The following is a 19,459-nucleotide window of genomic DNA, read 5'->3' as shown; positions in this document are numbered from 1 at the left end:
CTTGGTGATAAAACTGCCGCAACGACCATCACAAATTCCGTATTTATCCTCCCTGCGTATTCGTCCAGAAGTAGACTAGGCTAAAAGCAGCCCAATGGACTAGGCGAAGTTCAGGAGATAAAGCTCCTGATTGGTGGGGTACCTGCCAAAGAGAACAAGGAACAAGATAACCAATAGCTTCTCAGGTGCGACAAGAATGATGTCAGAAGCTCCGCCAAGCTAAAGACGCGATCGGCGATCTAATGCAGAGGTCTAGAAAGGTCTACGGTATTATGGAAATTTTTGCTTCGCGGTTTGCAATCTTTTTGCTCCTTTTCCCCTGCCACTGTCTACAAGGGGCAAAATCCACACCCACCAAACACCCCAGGCCATCGGATGCGCGACGCCCAAGGCTGACCTCGAAGCCTTGTTGCGTCTGCAGCAGGCCTGTTGTGTTTAAGCATATGCGTAACTTTGTTTTTGCGTTTTCGTCTCTTTTTTTTGTCCCCCAGGCCAAGGCAGCTTAGTTTTCCCGATTTTGCGGGATAAAGTTGAGTCAGCATGGCCGCTGTCACGGACCCAGTGAACCCCTCCAATTCCGGCGTGGTGGTTGACTTTGGGTTACCAACTCCGCCGGCCACCGATCCCGTCGACGAATTAAACTCTCTTACTGTGCTCGACGTTTTAGATTCCGACTCCCGTCCGACCTTTGTTCTCGACCTCGATCCCGACACAAGCCCCGAGCGACTGGAGGCGATCGTGCCCGTGTTTTGCAACGCCGCCCTCCGCCAGCATGAGCGTTTGTACGACGGCATCGTCGGCCTCGACGCGTCCGGAGTTGCCGAACCCTCGGTGGATGGAGCCCCCGAGATTCAATCCGTCGAGGCGAGAAGCTATGCCTACCACGACTTTCGTCGCTGGGCCACGGGCGTCACGCCTCACGACGACAGCAAAGACGTCTTCCCCCTCTCGATCCTCTACGCCGATCTGCTCTGGACCGGCTCCACCGTCCACAAGCGCTGGCGCATCGTTAGTGGCAACAGATTATGGCGGTTCGCCGATACCGATGCAGATTCTACACTGGCCGAGCTGAACCCGGATGGAAAGGCCACGTCGCCGTTTAGTTCACAGCGTGGCGGTCGTTCCCCAGAAGACCGATTGAAGAGACAGGCCAGCAACGATGCGACGGTCAGGGCTCAAAAGCAGGACGAGAAGGCCAAAAGTCTACGATTGGTCGCGCGAGAGAGAAAGAAATCCATTGCTCTAGATGTTGTCGATAAGCCGGTTTTGACTATCGCTTTACCTTCAGACACATCTCCGGGTGCGACTCTCGTCTCGTCCTCACGACCTCCCAACTCGTTGACGTCCTACTTTCCACCCGATGGCAGCTCCAACGACACGGGCACCGGCACCGGCAGCTCGTCGTATCAACCAACAATACCTTTAAAGGCGTCAGTACCGGAAAAGGCAGTGGCAGACTGGACAGTCCCCGAGAACAAACTACAAGGCGTGCTCACGGAGCACCTCAAGTTCGCCAGATCGGTCGACTGGGCCAATACGCCTTTGGGCCCTATGGAGTCTTGGTCCGCCGAGTTTCGCCAGGTTGCGAACCTGATCATGACGAATCCGTTCCCGGCAGCCCTGTTTTGGGGTAGCGAGCTGACGATGCTTTACAACGAGGCCTATGCACGCGAGGTCGCTGGCAACAAACACCCTTCGCTCATGGGCACGGGGTTTTCGGGCCCCTTTGCTGAGCTGTGGGATTATGCCGGGCCCGTGTTTGCCGAATGTGCGAGGACCGGCGTCGCCGTGCGCAAGGAGAATGACTACCTACCGATCGACAGGCATAGCTTGTTGGAGGAGACGTTTTATTCCTGGGGTTTCGTTCCGCTGTATGGCGGCACCAGCCGCATCCTTGGATTTTACAACGCACCGTTCGAGACCACAACCCAGGTGCTGAACCAACGTTATTTGACGACCATCAACAACCTAGGCGCTCATGCGGCTCACGCCAAGACGGTCAAGCAGTTCTGGAAACGTGTGTTGGAATCTCTCGCGGAAAACATCTTTGACGTGCCGTTTGCGCTCTTGTATTCGGTCGGTGACTCGGGCGAGGATGAAGAGAACACATCAACCTCGTCGGGGAGCACACTGTCTCTCAAGTCGTGCTACCTTGAGGGCACGATTGCGGTCCCCGAAGGCCACGTTGCTGCGCCCAAACAGCTAGATTTGAAGCGGTCTTGGGAAGGTTTCGTCCCGACTTTCCGAGAGGCAATGCGGACCAGAGAACCGACCCTCTTGCATACACGAGACGGCACCCTGCCAGAGTCGCTCTTGGAGGGGATTACCTGGCGAGGATTTGGCGACCCTTGCCGCGAGGCCATCATCTTTCCCGTTCGCCCAACCAATGGCGACGTCGTCATGGCCTTTCTCGTTTTGGGTGTCAACCCAAGGCGTCCACTCGATGACGCTCATCGGGCGTTTATCAGCATGCTCAACCGACAGCTGGCGACGTCTCTAGCATCGGCGATTCTGTTCGAGGACGAGGTCCGTCGCGGCAAAAACGCAGCCGAAAGAGCGGCCCTCGAAAAAGAGCAGTTGACGGAACAACTTACTTTGCAGGCCAACCGCCTGAGGCGCATGACGGAGATGTCTCCGCTGGGCATGTTCCTGATCGATCCGGATGGGGTCCTCCGAGAGGCCAACGAGAGATTTTATGAAATGACGGGCGTCCCGCGCGACAGGACCGAGACGGAATTTGCGTGGCTTGATTTTGTCCATGACAACAGCAGGGCCCTGGCCGAGGAGGGGTGGGCAAGGCTTGTAAAGGGGGCGACGGACAAGAATGTATGTGACCACGTCTTGTTACTCCGACAGCGACTGAGCGTATGGCGTATGGCGTATGGCGTCTGGCGTCTGGCGTCTGGCGTCTGGCGTCTGGCGTCTGGCGTCTGGCGTCTGGCGTCTGGCGTCTGGCGTCTGGCGTCTGAGTGTCTGAGTGTCTGAGCTGACCTTTTTAGCCCTCGTCCGCGGACAAATTTTCGTGGTCCACCGAGTTGCAAATTAGGCAACGCGGCATAACAACCAGCCCTGTCAACCTGCAGGGCGATGCCATCGACTTTTGGGTCTTGATCAACGCTCATTCGGAATTCGCCAGCGACGGGTCCCTCCGTTCCATCATGGGCTCCATTACCGACATCTCCCATCTCAAGTGGGCTCAAGGGCTGCAGCAACGTCAGCTTCAGGAAGCCGAAGAGACACGCAGACAGCAAAACGAGTTCATCGACATCACCTCTCACGAGATGCGCAACCCGCTCAGCGCCATCCTGCAGTGTGCCGACGATATTTCAACGGCGCTGGCCGAGTCTTCCAGCACCCAGACGCCCCCAAGGCATGAGGTTGTCGAGTCTTGCGTCGATGCCGCCCAGACCATCGCCTTGTGCGTCCAGCATCAAAAGTCCATCGTCGACGATATCCTTACCATCTCCAAGCTCGATTCAAGTTTGTTGCACATCACACCGCTCCCTGCCCGCCCTCAGGCGGTCGTCCGCCGTGCCGTGAAAATGTTCGATCCAGAGTTGCAGGCCAAAAAGATCAAGTGCCGCGTCGAGACGGACCCTTCGTACTCTGACTTGGCCGTCGACTGGGTCATGGTTGATCAGAACCGTACCCGCCAAATACTCATCAACCTCATCACCAACGCCATCAAATTCACAGCCCCCGCCGAGGAACGCATCATCACCGTCAAGGTGGCCGCCTCGAGAGATCCTCCCGACCCGACCTTGACTTGTTCAGATTTCGAATACGTCGAGCCCAAGCATACGCCGACCTCGCACAATTTTGCCGAGGACTGGCCAGCCGAAGAAACGGTCTATGTCCGATTCCAGGTCCAGGACACTGGGTGTGGTCTCAGCATCCCCGAGAAGCAGATGCTTTTCCAGCGGTTCCGACAAGCTAGCCCGCGCACTCACGCGCAATACGGAGGCTCCGGTCTGGGCCTTTTTATCTCAAAGCGCCTGGCCGAGCTTCATGGTGGCCAGATCGGCGTCGCGTCGACAGAAGGCAAGGGCAGTTTGTTTGGCTTCTACGTCCAGGCTCGCAGGGCAGCGCCCTTGGCAGAGGAAGACGCCGCAGTCAGTGATGCGCAGGGCTTGAGAATGGAGCAGCATTTTGGTGCAGACTCTTCCACCCTCGCCACCTTGAACGTGACACCGCAACGGCAGGATTACGCCGGTGGTTTGGCCGGACCGGATAACAATATGGTGGTCAGGAGCAAGTCCAGCCCTGCTGTCCTCAATGATCTTGCCGCCGCCGCCGAGACGCAGCCGAAAATTCTCGACCCACGGGAGCTGCACGTCTTGGTGGTTGAAGATAACCTGATCAACCAAAAGGTATTGGCTAGCCAACTTCGCAAAGCCGGATGCACGGTACACACGGCCAACGACGGGCTGGAGGCACTGGAGTTCCTCGAAACCACAGCTTTCCGGGTAGGCAACGTGCGGCTGTCGGTAATCCTCATGGACCTGGAAATGCCAAACATGGACGGCCTCACCTGCGTATCCGAGATTCGGCGAATGGAGGTGGACGGCAGGATCGAGACGCACGTCCCCGTCATCGCAGTCACGGCCAACGTGCGCGACGAGCAGGTCACCGAGGCGCGGAGGAGCGGCATGGATGACGTCTTGAGCAAGCCGTTCCGGGTGCCGACGTTGTTTGACAAGATTGGTGCTTTGTTGCTGGGAGGGGCAAGGGGCTGAGGAGTTCTTTGGCGCGTCTGGTATTTTCTGTGCTTTTCATCTTTCATATTAGCAAGGTGTTTGGGGGATCAACGGGGTTTGCACAGTATACGATAATGCAAAAGGTGCATATCTGGGCGGAGTTTGCTGGCTTGTGTGGTTATTTGTTAGTAGCAATACAAGGAGATGTATGGACTTGTGTAGCCATAATGTAAGGTGACGGAAAGGTGACGAGAGATCAAACGACGCGAATAGTGACATTTCTCGATGTGACATTTCTTGATGTCGATTCCATATTTCGACCAGACTTATGAATGCTGGCACCTGGGTCAAAGTTGCTACATTACAAGTGTACGATGAGATGAGCTTTGAGCATCGATGAACCTTCCTCCTGCTATGAGCAGACCAATCAACACAGCCCAGCCCACTCGGCCAACTACTCTGCATCCGGGACGTTGTCGCCACGCACGGCCGAAGCGAGCGCCCTGATCTCGGCTCGCATCTCGGCCAAGACATCTTGCCGCATCTGATTCATCATCTCGGTCCTCATCCGTTTGACCTCCTCGGTCAGGATCTTGCCGGCCTCCTCCTTGATGTCCATCTTGGTCTCCCGCAGAGCCAGCTCGACGCCGCGGGTTCTGTTCTCAAAGTCCTTGAGGGTGAGCTCCAGAGAGCGGATCCGCTGGTCCTGGGTCTTGAGCTTCAGGTCCTGGTCTTTGAGCTTGGAGTTCTGGTTGCTGATCTGAGCCAGTAGCTTGGTGTTCTGAGCCTCCATCTTGGAATCCTGGTCGTCCAGCCTGCGCTCAACCTGGTCCACGGTGACGGCTCCCACAACGGCCGGCTGGGGCTGGACGGCGGGGGCAGAGGCAGGGCCAGGGGCAGGGGCAGGCAGCGAGGTCTGTCTCGCTTTTCTCTTCCTGTTGGCTTCAGCCTGCGGCAAGTCGCTGTACTGGATGCGGATACGCTTGCTGGCGTGCTTGGCTGCGGCCCTCTGGCCGACGCCAAGAGGGCGCGGGTGGTCGAGGCCCATGGCGGCGTCATTGCCCGAGTCGCCGTCCTCCGAGTCACCGTCGTCCTCGCCACTGGAGATCTGGGCGGGGAAAAGCTGTTTGAGCAGATCCGCGTCAGATACGGCGGGTGCGCCGGCGGCTGCCTGGTTGGGTGCAAGGGCAGGTGCTGGATATAAAAAGGTTTTGTTAGTTATTAGTATCAGTACACAAAAGGTATTATTTGGGAAAGAAATTTATGAGAAAAAAAGAAAGTTATAAGATACCTGTCTGTGCAGCAGCCTCACCCATAGTCAGGGAGGGACGCTCACCCTCCTCAAACCGACACGCCTTCAGAAACCACACGGCCAAGGAGTCGGGGTACTTGTCAAAGTCCTCCCTGTCGGGACGAGGCTTGGCGAAACCACTGAGCCAGCAGTTGCGAAGCGAGGAGACGTCGTCGACCTCGGGCCTGTCGCAGTAGTCCGTGATGATGAGGCACGCGATGGCGGACTTGCGCATCTGCACCAGCTCCGAGGACTTGGGGAGGGGAAAGGCCGCGACCTTGGCCGGGTCCGTCTCTGCCAGCGATGCCGTGCGCACCACCCGACCACCCTTCTTCTTGTCGTCGACCTGCCACCACTGCCGCATGTCGTGGGTGAGCTTGGTCAGGGCGACGTACTCGGGGTGCATGTTCCAGCCGCCGGGGGTGCTGCGGCGGACCATGCTGACGATGTCGCGGATGCTGCTGCCATGCTGGACGTATTCGGCCTCGGTGGTGAAGAACTTGCCCACGACTCGGTAGATGGACTTGGTCAGTTCCTTGCTGGGTGGGAAATTGGCCGGCTCGGTGATCTCGTTCTTTGCCTCATTGAGCAGGAAGCGAAGAGCGTTTGATTCTTGAATTCGATTCATGATGAATCTGCTGAAGAACGAGTGGACTGATTAAAGTTCTAGTCAAAGAAAGAGTGAAGATTACGGGTTCTCTTGGATTGTTCAAGTGATGGGGATGGACTTTGAAAAAGAAAAGTGTGAAAGGATAGAGTTGGAGGGCAGATCGTTGATATTCAAGGAATGAATTTGTGTGGGTGAAAGTTGAAGGACTGTCAAGGTGAGGGTAGACTGAGGAAAAAAGGTCTAGCCGCGTGGAAACGAATCGATCCTGCGGGGATACCTTTTTTTTCCTTTTTTTTTCCTCGTTCGACAGACTGGTCACTGTTGCAGGTGGCCTTGGTGGCTACCCAACCGACCTAGGTAGCTTTATGTCTATTTGAATTTGCCCAACACCTCGCCACGGCGATATGCTCCTTTTGGTGCCAGCTATATTGATAGCATAGACCTTGGGAAGATACATGAACCAGACTGCTCAAATTGTTGTTGCTGTTCTGTATTGTTGTTGATTTTCCGTCGAGAAAAGCATTCAAGATTCCCATGAGTCAACTTCCTATAGCAGAAAACACGAGTGTGAATTTGTGGAAAAGGTCCGGACGCTCGGTGCGTAAATAGAAGGAGCCCTCGAACTTGCAATATCAATGCAGAAAGCTTGCAGTGCAACGACGTAGCATGGCAGCGTTTACACTGGACTTGATACGTGCAAACTAGCCCTCGAACGTATATCAACTCGACAGGATATAGCTTACCCAAGGCTGAGGATTCTAGTATCAAGAGTTGCTCCTAGGATAATGCACCACTGCGAATAGCCCTACATCGGCATGAATAGCAACACTGAAACAGCCAGCTTAAAAGTGCGGCAAATATTTGATAGCAATCCACGGACTGTTATTACTGCAACGTATCTAGAGTTACATTTGAAATCGTTGTAAACTAGAACCAGATAAGTCGGCGGCCAACTTGCGCTGTCATATACGCCTGTTTGTCGTGAACTGCTCATGCATCGATGCTTTTGCAAACGTCATAATCTGATTGTCAACCAATTTTGTCTCATTGGCAAGATGGCCGAGTTGGTTATGCCGTAGGATTAAGGCGGTTCCGACCTTTAGTCCTCTTTCCTATGGAGAAATCCGCGTGGGTTCAAGTCCCACTCTTGTCATTTTTGGTGATGTTCTCTTTTTGTTGCAGTCGTATTGGTGTGTTTTGTTCCGTGTGGATATCGATTCGCTATCAGCAGCCCCTGAATGCGTATTCCCCGGCCCACTGCAATTTCGCACCCAATGAATGCTTCCGCCTGGGGTTCAGATGCATGAAACTTTAATCTTGATTCAACGGCTTCTTTATCCGTTGAAATTTCGTCCTTGTTTCCAGTTCCTCTGATAACATGCAGTCAACTCGTATATCAGACCGGTCCAGACTGGACGATATCTCTTCTGGATTTTTTCTAGGTCGCCTCGGCGATATCGGCATCCAAGTCAATCGGCCCTTCTGCTCTCTTTAGACACCGATGACCCTTGGCACTTGAGCAGTCGTCGATATTCTCCGCACTTACGCCCATCGCCAATATAGGGGCCAAGAGGCGAACATGCGGGGTCGACCGGAGAGAAAAAGAGAATTAGGTAAAGCCTCAGGGGTATTGTGGGATTGGTAATGTACCCGTAAGATGGTACAGCTTTAAACCTTTTTTTTTCCACGCCTTGCAGGGAGAGCAAGCCAACCATCACGACTCGTTCCCAGCTTGGCGGATCCCCTACAGAGTGTGATTGCACCGAGGACAACGGTGAATGGCGCTTCCGTCCGACCCGTCCCATGACCATCTTGTTTTCGAGGCAGCTGCTTAAAATGGGATGACGTGGATCGGCTGCGCTGCCAGGTCAGCACCATGCAGGTATAAAAGTGACGTCGTGCCGGTTTCGTGGTTTCGTTCATTTGTTGTCAGCTTTCACCTCAGCCCGCCCGATATTATTCGCCCTTGTAGGATAAACATTTCGGTACAACAAGACGTCAAGATGAGGGCCGACAACATTATACAGGCGCTTGCGGGCACCTACATGCTCCTGAACACGAGCACGTGAGTCCACCACACCGTCGCGCGACTAGGACACTACGAACAACGCTAACCCAACCTAGCACTCTGAATGGCGTCCCTGTTCCCGACGAGGCATACGGCTCCAACCCCTCTGGCCAGCTCATCTACACGGCATCGGGCTTCATGTCGGCAACCATCACATCCACCGACCCCGAGGACCGGCCAGAAAACCTGACGTTCCCTCCCGCGGAGGGCCAATCGGACGCCGACTGGGCCAACGTCGCCAAGCATGCGCTCTGCTACGCCGGACCTTTCTCCATCAACCCCGCCGTGCCCCTGACCGAAACATCGGGTGGTGTCTTTCACGGCCCCCTCACAGTCGCACACGTGCCGTCCTGGGTGGGAAGGCAACAGGAGCGCAACTTTACGACGTACGAGAACGGAACTCTGTTGCTCATCTCGTCGAGGAGAGATGGTGGAAACGAGGGGAGGCTGTGGTGGAAGAGGATTGACTAGATGTCGGGTGGACGATGTGACGATGTTGATGACTTGTACATGCACAGATGCAATTGTTTCAGTATACTGTTATCGCTGTATTAATTTATAGAAGCGACCTTTGGCTGCCTGGAAACGTCCGCATGCGACCAGAACTAGTTTTACACCGGCGGCGCAGCCTTGAGGTTTGCGATAAACTGGTCCACCATTTCTCCCGTGGCCACCTGCTCAAACTTGTGGAAACCAAGCTCGTATGGGAACCGCTCCTCCTCTGTCGAGACGAGTTTCCGTTAGCAACACTGCGAAAAATAAAGCAAGGTATCATGTCCCCACCGTCACCCTCGGAGTCCCCGGACAAACACTCACGAAAAATAACCTTCAACCACTCCCGGTTCGCGCCGCCATTGACACCCCCGCCGGTGCCAAACGTATAGGTCGCCGTCTCGATGTCCACGATGGACTGCGCCAGCACGCCAAAGACGTGCTGCGGGTTGGTGGCCTTGGACTCGGCGATGCGGGCCTCCAGGGCGGCCTTGGCCTGCGACAGCGAGATGTAGGGGTCCGGGAAGTGCGTGAGGGTCTGGGCCCAGATGGACTTTTCGAACTTGATGGCGGGGCCAAAGTATGTATCGTTGCGGCTCAGGCTGGCGTCGTGCTCAAAGACTGATGCGGGGTTAGCCTTGTTTTTTTGTTGTTCTTGTCTTTTCTTTCTACATGTGTTTTGGTGTCGACCTACCGTTGTGCACGTTGAGGTCGTCCATGTGCATGGTGCTGGGGTGCCCCGTCGTCGACGTCGTCTGCCCCAGGGTGACGGCCGCGAGCAGCGCCGACGAGTCAAAGTTGAGGGCTTCCTTGAAGCCGTCAAAGATTTGCTGGTGCGAAACGTTGAAGCCGTCGCGGGGGAGGAAGCCGTGGTTGGATGCCGTGTTGAGAAAGGGGCAGGGGCTGCGGCCTGTTGAAGGGTCAGCAAGTAAGCAAGTCAATGCAGGGCGGATGCAATCAACGCACGATCGTTTGGCCCGGGTGCTTGCCACTGGTGGTCGTCTCTAGGGACTACCAATCCAAGTGCTTGCACAGGCAGCAGAACAGCGACAAAGGTTCGGACGAGCATGTTTGGCAGTTTGACAAAAGGCGGGGATGTCTGTCCACGGGCTAAAGACCCAGGGTACCGCATCTACCAAAGCTGGGAATCAGTATAATATATCCTCAAGCCCCTCACCCTCAATCTTCAAAGAAGCAACGGCAGCCCAAGTGCCAAGACCGGGTAGCACAAAAGTCTCACCCGATCCAATACTGCAACATCAACGCCTCCAAGTGGCAAGAAGTCAGCTCCAGGGTTCAGGTTCCTTTTCAGGTCTTCTTTTTTGTTTTCACGCACACCAACATTTACACACTTGCCCGCATCGGGAAGGTCGGTTCGTAAAGATGTCGGGGTGGTTCGAGATTGTTCCCGTCTTGGCGGACGTGTTCTGCGAATCACGAATTATGGATTACTGAAATCGCAGCAAGGTGAGCAAGGTGCTGATTTGCTGGAAGGAGATCCGAGAGGCCGCGTCGCCTTTGGGCGCATGCATAACATCAGGTCTCGATTCAGGGTAGCGAATCCTTTGGTGCTCGGCGTCGCGTAGATCTTACCCCAGAGGGAATTGTTTCTCAGCAAAATAACCGAGCTGGTTTGTGTTTTCTTTTCTTTTCCACGTCAGCCTTGCCGGTAAAAACAATCTGCCCAAGATGGCTGATTGACCGCCGAGGTCCAACAATCTGCCGCCTTACAAGAGGCGGTGTGATCAGCAAGGCTCGTTACCTACGGCGGTAGCATGCCCAGCATTAAGTCTTTGGTAGTTAGTATTCAAGGATTCTCTGCAACCAACGACGAATTATTCACACGGATCCATTGTCGTTGCAACTTGTCTTGTTGTTTCCAACCCTAGACTGGTATTGCAAGAGCAGACTCAAAGGAAAATATTAGTCAAACCTGTGGCGCAGTCGTCAAGACTCAAAGCTAGTTGAGCTACCTAGTAATAAAATACTAATTGTCTGCTTATCATCTGAAATAACCACATTGATTATGCTTACGGTCGAGTCGGCCATAAAAGGGCGAAGGCTGCTTACCAACTTGCTAATCTAAGAATTTCAAACCAAGCTAGAACGAAGCAAGTTGTCAATCACTATATTGATTGTAGCTTTTTGCTCGACAATGCGATAATATTGGTTTAAAGAGCTTCTCAAGAACAAAGTGGTTATAACAGGAGTGGGAATATGTTACAAGTTTTGGATATTATTTTCTTTTCAAGTTACCATTTTAGGTCCGACTGCGATGTTATGATTCAACAGCAGCTATTCAAAAACATTACGTACGACGGTCCAAGTCTCTACACTCATTGCAGAGTAAACATGACGTCAATTTTCACCAGCTAAATACCTATATAAATACTTCACCTACCTCGTCAAAAGGTTACCTCATCCGTCGCATCCCTAACCTTTTGAATGGCCTCGTTCAATTCTCGCCCGTCCCTGGCTCCAACTGCAACATCGGCAACGCTGGAAACCTTGCCCTTGGCATCACGATCCTCAAACCAACTAACTATCAACATGTTTCCGGCCTCGAAATCCTCCCTAAACAGATCCATAAACTCATCTCTCGTCTTGTTGGTGCTGATGGAGAACGACGACGCGCTCTGCATCCCCCTCTGCTGGAAATGACTTCGCAGCAACGGCAGACACAAGGATCCCGACGTGCGGACGTTGAGGTCCACAATGTGAAAGTGGGGAAAGTCGGACCCCTCCCCGCCGGACTCGGGGCACTTGTGCGAATGCGGTGCCGTCTCCAGCACGTCTGCACCGGCCGGTCCCACGTACCCGTGCTGCCTCAGCCATCGGGCAATCACCCGGACCAACGGCGTGAACTTTGCTTTCAGCTCGTCCTGGCGGTCGTACCTGATGGTGCTGCCGATCCACGCCGTGCCCTCGACCACCTGTTCCGACGTGGCCAGGAAGATGGGGTTCGTCTCCGGGTCCTCGGTCACGAAAAACGTGACTCCGTAGTCGCCCACGGGCTCCGCCACCATGTCCGACAGCAGAATGGTCCCGGGCTTGAGGTGGTGGTTCGAGCTGGTGACTGAAGACAGCAGCCTGCGCAGCACTCCCCCCTTGAACTCGTCGAGCAGCTCCTCGCGCTCCGCCTCCGTGTTGATCATCCACGTGCCCGCACCCCCAAACGTCTGCTGGTTCTTGAGCACAAACGGCAGCCTCCTGTCCCGCACGGCATCGTAGACCCGCCGGCTCTGCTCCTCGACCCACCTGGCCCTCTCCCCCTCGCACAGCGCCGGCACTTCGAACCCCGCCGTAGCCTGCTGGCATTCTCGGCAGCACAGGCCCGCCTCTCCGCCGTGGCCCTCCAGCTCGACCGCCTCGCACACGGGAGTCGGCAGCCCGGACTGCGCCAGCGCCGCCTTGGAGTTGAGGAACCAGTGCACGTCTGCGGGCACCACCAGGGGGAGGCCCTCGAGCCCGTCCAGCATCAGCTTGCAGGCGACCACGTCGATGCCGAGCTCCTTGACCGGTATCTCCCCGGGCCCCGGGCAAAAGATGACCTCTGGCCTCTGCGCCTCGTCCAGCACGGCAATCGTCCTCTCCGCCTCGGTTCTGTCCTGCTTCTTTTGGGCGTCGGTCTCGGCGAGGTTGAACATGACCACGGGCCCGCTGCCGGCGATGAAGGCGTCGCGCTGAGGGATCAGGGACAGGTACTTGACCGCGAGGGTGCGGCGGGCGGCGGGGGAGGTGTCGCGCTCATCGTCGGCGGCGTTGAAGGGGCTGTCCTGGTACAGGTATTTTCTGTTGCGGGGGAATTTCGAGGTCAGGGCGATGCCAGAGTTGGTGCCGCACAGAACCTGGGCGACGCGCTTGTTGGACAGGGAAGGGGAGGCGCGGCGGTAGAGGTCGGCAAGGGTGGTGTCGAGCTTGACTGTCGGGAGTTTGGGTGGCGCCATCTTGGTCTGTTTGTTAGCTTGTGGCATTGCTGTCTATAGCGGGTTAGCACCGGTAGGAGAATTAATCAAGCGCTACAGAACACTTGGGCCATCGATTGATGGCTTGCTCATCTTCTTGTACTGATGCCGAGAATTGTCTCGGCATTGGCAGCGTGATCTAGATGATGACGTCAATGGCTAGCGTCGCGTATCGCCGGGCCATCTTTTGCTACCAAAGCGTAAGCGTATTAATTTTCTTGGCTTGACAGAGTGGACAAGAATAAACTCCGTAAATGCAAACCCGATTTATGTTTGAGTACCAGAGGAAATGGCAAACATGATTGTTATCCTGCTACACTGCTGGTGGAACTTCATTGTACAAAATAGCCAAGGTAATTAGTCGTACCATTCATTGACTTTTCACTTTCAATTCTAAATTGTACGACAGTGTGTTGCAGATACCATCCAATATCATCTAAGCGGCTTCGTTTGCATTCTCCTCCATGGATCGGGGTACCGGGATCGCCGAACTTGTCTATATAAAGACCAGGGGATGGCCGTTTATACTCCAACTCAAACCAGGATTTACTGTTTATATTTCGGCAAACACCCTGGTCGGTGTAAACAATTGCGCCTTTCCAACATAGAAATACTTTGCAGCAGAGTTTAATGGGGTTTGTATTACCAATATCAAGCGGTATTCAAGCGGCAAGCCAGGATTGTATTAATGCGAGTAGTCGGCCTTAAGGCTTGGCCTTGCCGTAAATAAACTTGTGTGCCCTAATAATACTTTAGTGTCGACGTATATTTTTACAGCATCAAGATGAAAAATAGGTTTTACCAGCTCCCAGTAGTACAAAAGGGGCCTGTTATTTCATTGACAATTTAACATTGTCTGCTTTAATGTCGATTTTCACACTGCATCTTGTGCATCTTGGACCGTCTACCCGATATTTTCACAATTGAAACTATATTCATATTATCTACTCCGTCAATGTCAAATTTGTCGTGATGCATTCTTCCAACATTCTCCAAATCATTGCGATTTTCGCCTTGAGCGCTTCCGTGCTCAGCGCTCCAACGCCAGGTCGGACCGGCGGCCTGACCAAGCCCACACGTCCTTACGAGCCTGGTGAGGAAAAGGCCGATAAGTTCGACCGGTTCGCCAGTCCAGAATTCCAAGAACCCCGCAAGTTGAAAAAGTGTTACTACTATGCCAAGCTCTATTGCCTGGACCCAGTTCGCAAGCACCTTTCCAAATCTAAAGAGCCTAAAAGCCCCAAACACAGCCAGAGCTATAGGGACTGGATCGACTACAATGGAAAAAGACACCGTGACGCCCATAAGGAATACTACGAGGAAAAGGATCAACAGGCAAGGGCTGCGAAGGAGGCTATATAGGCCGGCAAGAGCAAGTGAGGCGCGACAAGGTTATTCAAGAGGCGATCACCAGTCACCTAAAGAGGCTGCACGGATAGGTAGCTCGCAGTCTCGCAGATATGAGGCACGTATTCAGGGGTTGCTTCGCCAAGCCCAATCATGCTTAGACACCCGGTGCCTGCGCGGATCGTTCGGTGTCAGCTCCGTCGTCCTATTCTTAATTCATGTATCGATAGCCTTGGATCACATGCAGCGGCAATTCATTTCCCTCAATTAGGTCGAATTGAAAAAATCACAGCATGCATTTTGCTTTATTAGAAACTGTGTCTAGTCTAGGCACCTATACATTACGCCCACTTGATCATGGACACCACTAGATTTCAGACACCGCAATGCCAGACGTGCGACCAATCACACAGTACTGTCCTAATACTGTGTCATCATAGGCTGCTACGATGCCGCATCATTGGCCAAGCCAACCTCTCAGTACAGCTTTGCGCTGCGCTCAATGCGAGATCGCTTCCTCTTGCTCTTCTCACACTTGGTGCCGTTGGTCAAAGCCTCAACCACACCGTCGTAGGCAGGGTGCTTGGAAAAGTCCTCAAACCACAAGAGAGCGGCGCCCTCTCCCGGGAACACGTAGGGCACCCAGCTGAAGGGGTCGTACAGATCCCAGATGGTGATGCCGACGCAGGCCTTGACCTGGACGCAAGCACCGACGGCCTTGATGAAGTTAGCCGAGGCTCAAGGATTCGACAACCAAGACAGCCAGATAAAAGAAAAAAAAACTCACATTCTTGTACACCTGCTTCTGCTGCTCCAGGTTGGTCGCGTTGGCAGGGAGCTGCAGACGCACATCAAGCTCCGTGATGGCAACCTCGACCCCCTCCTCGGCGTAGGACTCGATGACGGCAATCTGCTGGTCCAGGCTGGGGGCGTTGTGGGCGATGAGGTGGGCCTGCATGCCGACGCCGTCAATCTTGATGCCCTCGTCCTTGAGCATCCTGACGATCCTCCTGGCGCCCTCGCTCTTGGGCCCGACCGACTCGAGGTTGTAGTCGTTGTAGTAGAGCTTGGCCTCGGGGTCGGCCTTGGCGGCCTCGACAAAAGCCAGCTTGATGTACTCCTCGCCCAGGACGCGGTAGAAGACGGACTCGCGGTAGGTGCCGTCCTCGTTGAGCGCCTCGTTGACCACGTCCCAGTGCGTGCAGCGGCCGCGCCAGTGCGCCGCCACGGTGCTGACGTGCCGCACGATGGCGGCTCGGAGGCTGTCGGGCGTCCAGTCCGTCTTGGCCTCCACCCAGGGCGCGAGCTGCGAGTGCCAGACCAGCGCGTGGCAGCGCAGGATCTGCGAGTTGTTGGCGGCCACCGCCGAGATGATCTCGCCCTCGGTGAAGTTGAAGACGCCGGGGTAGGGCTCGACGAACAGCCACTGTGGAAGAAGTTAGCGGGGCTTGGGGGCAGATGGGGGGCAGATGGGGTTTTCTGTTTTGAGTCAGTTGGAGGAGCGAGTTCGAGATCCTGGTCGACCTACCTTTTGACCGTTGGTGGGGGTCGTCTGTCCAAACTCCTCACGCAGGACGGCTTCGTACTGAGGGTAGGCTGCGTTCAGACCTGCCCGCTCTCTCTGGCCGGGCGCATCGGTGGCGGCGCCAAAGTACTCGAGACCCGCCTCGAGAGCGAGCTCGTGGAGAGTGGCGGCGGCAGAAGCCACCAGGAGCGGGATGACCAAGGTGAAGCGCATGATTGATCGTGGGCAGACTGATCAAAAGACTGGGCAGTGAAGCTGTCTGTGCGGTGGTCGTAAAGGTCAAAAATCCCGCTGCCCAGGGACGAGAGGGGGGAAGGACCGAGTTGATAAACTTTTGGGACGTCTGCAGGCTCCTGCAAGTTCTGTTGGTTAATTACCCCAATTCTTCCGGCTTGAGTGCTGGGGGGGTTATGACTGACCCGAAATGATGCCCAGCTGTAATTACATGACCGTGCCATGCGCAAAAGGCGACGCGAAGGACCGCCCGGTTGAATAATGCAAACCCGTGGTTGGCCACGACACGTGGTGACCATTTCTCTTTGGAACCCCCCCGGGGCTGTTTCTCGCCCCGACGTGACTAGCAGCGGAAAAACTCAATGACGGGACGACTCACCGCTGGAAATCGTACCTCGTCGGCTTCAACAACCAAGCGCACCAAAGGGGGTCGAATTGGCCAATGGGGAACGGAGCGGTTAATGTGCGCGGAATACGACTCTGGTCGTGCCTGCAACCCCCGCCTTGCAAACCCCGCAAGTGTGGAGAGGTTTCTTGGGGGAAGCAAACACAATCTTGGCGTGAAAAAAAAAGCTGAAAAGAGATCTTGGGTGTTGCATTTTCCCGGCTTGGGGGAGGAGAAAGCTGGGGCGAGATCGGGTATCAAGACGCAGCCGGTTGACATTTACCCGAGATGGGCTTGGCTAGATGGAGAAATGATTCAGGTACGCGAGGGTAGGGGGACGAGTATATTGTGGCTTTGGCGTCATCTTGTGCTTACGGGGGAAATTCTATGACGATTGGATATCTCGTTGCTTACATCCAACTGCTGTTCGTATCAAAAGGCGTGACTAGTCCTGGCAGTGGCGCTCTGATTGGGTCAAGAAAAATGAGAGGACAAAGCTGTATCCAGAGTTTCCGTTGAGAGGCAGTGGTGATAATGTACATGCTCGCTGATCCCGCAACTGCAAGTCTGCAATGGGATAGTCCTTATTCGGTCCATCTTCACTCCGGGCCACCGTCAAAGAAACCTAGACCGACGCCGACTGTTCAAGTCAAACAACGCCAGCCGCGGCTCTTCACACCTCAGGTCCCGCGCATAGTTGCTCCCCATCGGGACGTGGGAAACGCCACCCTCGGGAGGCGAGCCCAGCGTGGCCGCCGGCACGACCCAGAACCCCGCGGCCTGCGGGATGGAGAGCCTCGCCTCGGGTGCCGTCAGGTCCGGGTTCTCGGCGCCAAACTGGGTGTGGATGCCCTCGGACGTGACCCTGCTGCTCCAGTCGGGCGCGAACCGCCGGTACCACTCCTCCTCCTCAGCGGCCACGTACTGTTCCACGGCGAGCCGGGAGCGCAGACGGACGTCGACGCCGCGGCTCGCCGCGATGGAGTCGACAGGGCGCGACGCCACGGCCACCTGCTTCGCCGAGGTGACGACGTGCGCCACGCCAAAGGCCCTCTCCATGGCCTGCCAGTGGGCGAACATGCCCACGGGATCGTGCCCGACCGGCACCTTTTCTAGGTGATAGGCCAGCGGGTCTTCTCCCTCGTCTGTGAAGCCGCCGCGGGGGTCGGGCGCCAGGGGCTGTTGCAGGTTGGCGGTCGAGGCCCACAGCGGCAGGGCGCGGTTGTATCGCGCCTCGAACATGTCCAGCGAGGTGAACATTATGCGCGTGTCGCCTCTCGAAAGGGCGACGACGGTCACTGAGACGAAGCTCAGCAGGGATTTGCGCATGGCCTCGGCGGCTTGGGTGGAAAGTCGAGCGGGATCTGTTTTTGTGGTTGTCGAGAGTCGTGTTAGCAAAGCGCAACACGAACGAATGAGGCAGGTCATAACCCTGTTTGGCCCTTACCCATGGGGAGCGAGATGGAATAGAAGCCTATATCCTTGCCAAAGGCAATATGCAAGATGCCGTTCCCCTTCCCATCGTACGCCCTGGCGTCGGAAAGAAAATCTGGAAGTAAGTCGACCTCGATTCCTACACTCTCATCACCCAAGATGTCTCTCCCGCGGTCCCAACACGCCAGAGCAAAGTGAACCAGATCAGTCTCGGGCCTGATGGCGAGACGGGGAGAGAAAGGGCCATTGGTGGGGATATGAACGTGGTAGTGGCGCAGGACCAACTCGCGGGTTTCGCAGTTCACGCCGAGAAGGGGGCTGACGAGGTCTCGAGAGTCTGGGTCGACTCGGATGCGGTACGGCGCGCCGCTCACCAGGTTGCCAAGCTCGTTGCGTACGCTGTAGGTCTCGGCCGAGGGCGACGTGGTGCCCGGGCCCGTCTTGTCGGGGCGCGTCGCCTCGATCACTATCGAGATTATGCGTTGGGCCGGAATGATGTGTCTCCAAACGCTCAGCCGCACCTCGACGGGGAGCTGGCCGAATCGAGGGAAGCTTGTGAGGGATGATGCACACGGGCGATTGTTGAGAAGAGTTGGCGACATTTTCGAATAGGCTACTTTTGACCCGGCACGCTGGCGACGGGAAGGCAGTCTAGGAACTGAAATGGCTTGGTCTGTTGATCAAGTGAAGGCACAGTTAGTTGATCGATCAAAATTAGAACTGCCTGGCGCGGGGTAATTCAAATCATCAAGGTATCAACTGCCAGCAATTTTGACACCGCCTCCTTTTCTGATTTGTTTTTCAACCGACGTAGCACGAAATCTGCACGTATTGTCAGACTTTGTCCAGGAAAGGCTAGCCAAGTGACTTGAAAGAGAGGCCAGTACCAAGGTAGGGATATATTCGTTTCCCAACACGTGACACAACTTCCGCACCTTCCGCCCCATCACCTCTACGAGTTTTCATACAACGGCACTAATGTCGTGCGACAATAAGCAGCAACGATAACACTGCCTCTTGGATGTGCCAGAGGGTGGTAAGGAGATGATCAATCTGAGCCAATTTTAGACATACTTGCTTCAGAGGCTGAAGAATCTTACGCTCTCTATTACTCCGAGTCTGTCAAGCCACTTAATCTTTCAGGGGGTCAGGGGGCTCTGTCTCGTTGAGGCTCCCAGCAGGGCAGCTTCAACGGCCTGGCTTGGCCTGAGTTGACAAGTTAATAGCACTGTGATGGTGTGCTGGTCACTAAGCATGTAAACGATGTCCAGTAGTAAGCTTCTAGGTAGCCTTTGTATGGCGTAGAATCAGTCTCCTGGACACAAGAACAGTTGAATGAGTTGGATATAAAGAGCTGCAAACATGATTGACTTGTTGTGCTTTTCCAGGCTGTATCTTTACTCTTCTTTCT

At 55.0% G+C, this 19,459-nt stretch overlaps 9 protein-coding genes and 1 non-coding gene across 10 annotated transcripts; 5 read left to right on the top strand and 5 right to left on the bottom strand.

The window, feature by feature from the left end:
- The first annotated feature begins 319 nt into the window (after nt 1–319).
- Nucleotides 320–4,953, top strand: MGG_13891 (autoinducer 2 sensor kinase/phosphatase luxQ). Its single transcript, XM_003713064.1, has 2 exons — nt 320–2,826; nt 3,000–4,953. The coding sequence occupies exons 1-2, from the start codon at nt 541–543 to the stop codon at nt 4,734–4,736; spliced, it is 4,023 nt and encodes a 1,340-aa protein (XP_003713112.1). The 5' UTR covers nt 320–540; the 3' UTR covers nt 4,737–4,953.
- A 198-nt stretch (nt 4,954–5,151) lies between these two features.
- On the bottom strand, nt 5,152–6,616 carry MGG_07873 (uncharacterized protein; the record flags this gene model as incomplete). Its single annotated transcript, XM_003713063.1, has 2 exons — nt 5,152–5,891; nt 5,989–6,616. The coding sequence occupies 2 exons, from the start codon at nt 6,614–6,616 to the stop codon at nt 5,152–5,154; spliced, it is 1,368 nt and encodes a 455-aa protein (XP_003713111.1).
- A 1,031-nt stretch (nt 6,617–7,647) lies between these two features.
- Nucleotides 7,648–7,751, top strand: MGG_20165. The gene has a single exon. It is a non-coding gene; the product is annotated as a tRNA-Leu (tRNA).
- Nucleotides 7,752–8,242: 491 nt separating this feature from the next.
- MGG_16954 (uncharacterized protein) lies at nt 8,243–8,443 on the top strand (the record flags this gene model as incomplete). Its single annotated transcript, XM_003713062.1, has 2 exons — nt 8,243–8,250; nt 8,296–8,443. 2 exons carry the CDS (start codon nt 8,243–8,245, stop codon nt 8,441–8,443), a joined length of 156 nt encoding a protein of 51 aa, XP_003713110.1.
- Nucleotides 8,444–8,601: 158 nt separating this feature from the next.
- On the top strand, nt 8,602–9,137 carry MGG_07872 (uncharacterized protein; the record flags this gene model as incomplete). Its single annotated transcript, XM_003713061.1, has 2 exons — nt 8,602–8,663; nt 8,723–9,137. The coding sequence occupies 2 exons, from the start codon at nt 8,602–8,604 to the stop codon at nt 9,135–9,137; spliced, it is 477 nt and encodes a 158-aa protein (XP_003713109.1).
- A 140-nt stretch (nt 9,138–9,277) lies between these two features.
- Nucleotides 9,278–10,227, bottom strand: MGG_07871 (uncharacterized protein; the record flags this gene model as incomplete). Its single annotated transcript, XM_003713060.1, has 4 exons — nt 9,278–9,387; nt 9,483–9,779; nt 9,853–10,068; nt 10,125–10,227. The coding sequence occupies 4 exons, from the start codon at nt 10,225–10,227 to the stop codon at nt 9,278–9,280; spliced, it is 726 nt and encodes a 241-aa protein (XP_003713108.1).
- Nucleotides 10,228–11,497: 1,270 nt separating this feature from the next.
- MGG_07870 (uncharacterized protein) lies at nt 11,498–13,239 on the bottom strand. Its single transcript, XM_003713059.1, has one exon. It carries the CDS (start codon nt 13,130–13,132, stop codon nt 11,564–11,566), a length of 1,569 nt encoding a protein of 522 aa, XP_003713107.1. The 5' UTR covers nt 13,133–13,239; the 3' UTR covers nt 11,498–11,563.
- An 856-nt stretch (nt 13,240–14,095) lies between these two features.
- MGG_07869 (uncharacterized protein) lies at nt 14,096–14,485 on the top strand (the record flags this gene model as incomplete). Its single annotated transcript, XM_003713058.1, has 1 exon — nt 14,096–14,485. The coding sequence occupies one exon, from the start codon at nt 14,096–14,098 to the stop codon at nt 14,483–14,485; it is 390 nt and encodes a 129-aa protein (XP_003713106.1).
- A 271-nt stretch (nt 14,486–14,756) lies between these two features.
- Nucleotides 14,757–16,622, bottom strand: MGG_07868 (glycosyl hydrolase family 10). Its single transcript, XM_003713057.1, has 4 exons — nt 16,415–16,622; nt 15,999–16,348; nt 15,258–15,896; nt 14,757–15,187 (listed from the first exon to the last, which is right to left on the bottom strand). Exons 2-4 carry the CDS (start codon nt 16,206–16,208, stop codon nt 14,948–14,950), a joined length of 1,089 nt encoding a protein of 362 aa, XP_003713105.1. The 5' UTR covers nt 16,209–16,348; nt 16,415–16,622; the 3' UTR covers nt 14,757–14,947.
- Nucleotides 16,623–17,229: 607 nt separating this feature from the next.
- On the bottom strand, nt 17,230–18,650 carry MGG_07867 (uncharacterized protein; the record flags this gene model as incomplete). The annotated part of the gene is made up of 2 exons (XM_003713056.1): nt 17,230–17,978; nt 18,062–18,650. 2 exons carry the CDS (start codon nt 18,648–18,650, stop codon nt 17,230–17,232), a joined length of 1,338 nt encoding a protein of 445 aa, XP_003713104.1.
- Between the last annotated feature and the right edge of the window lie 809 nt (nt 18,651–19,459).

The sequence above is a fragment of the Pyricularia oryzae genome, chromosome 3 (genome assembly GCF_000002495.2).
Source record: "Pyricularia oryzae 70-15 chromosome 3, whole genome shotgun sequence".
Taxonomy (NCBI): Eukaryota; Fungi; Ascomycota; class Sordariomycetes; order Magnaporthales; family Pyriculariaceae; genus Pyricularia; species Pyricularia oryzae.
This window is presented reverse-complemented; position numbering and strand designations above follow the sequence as displayed.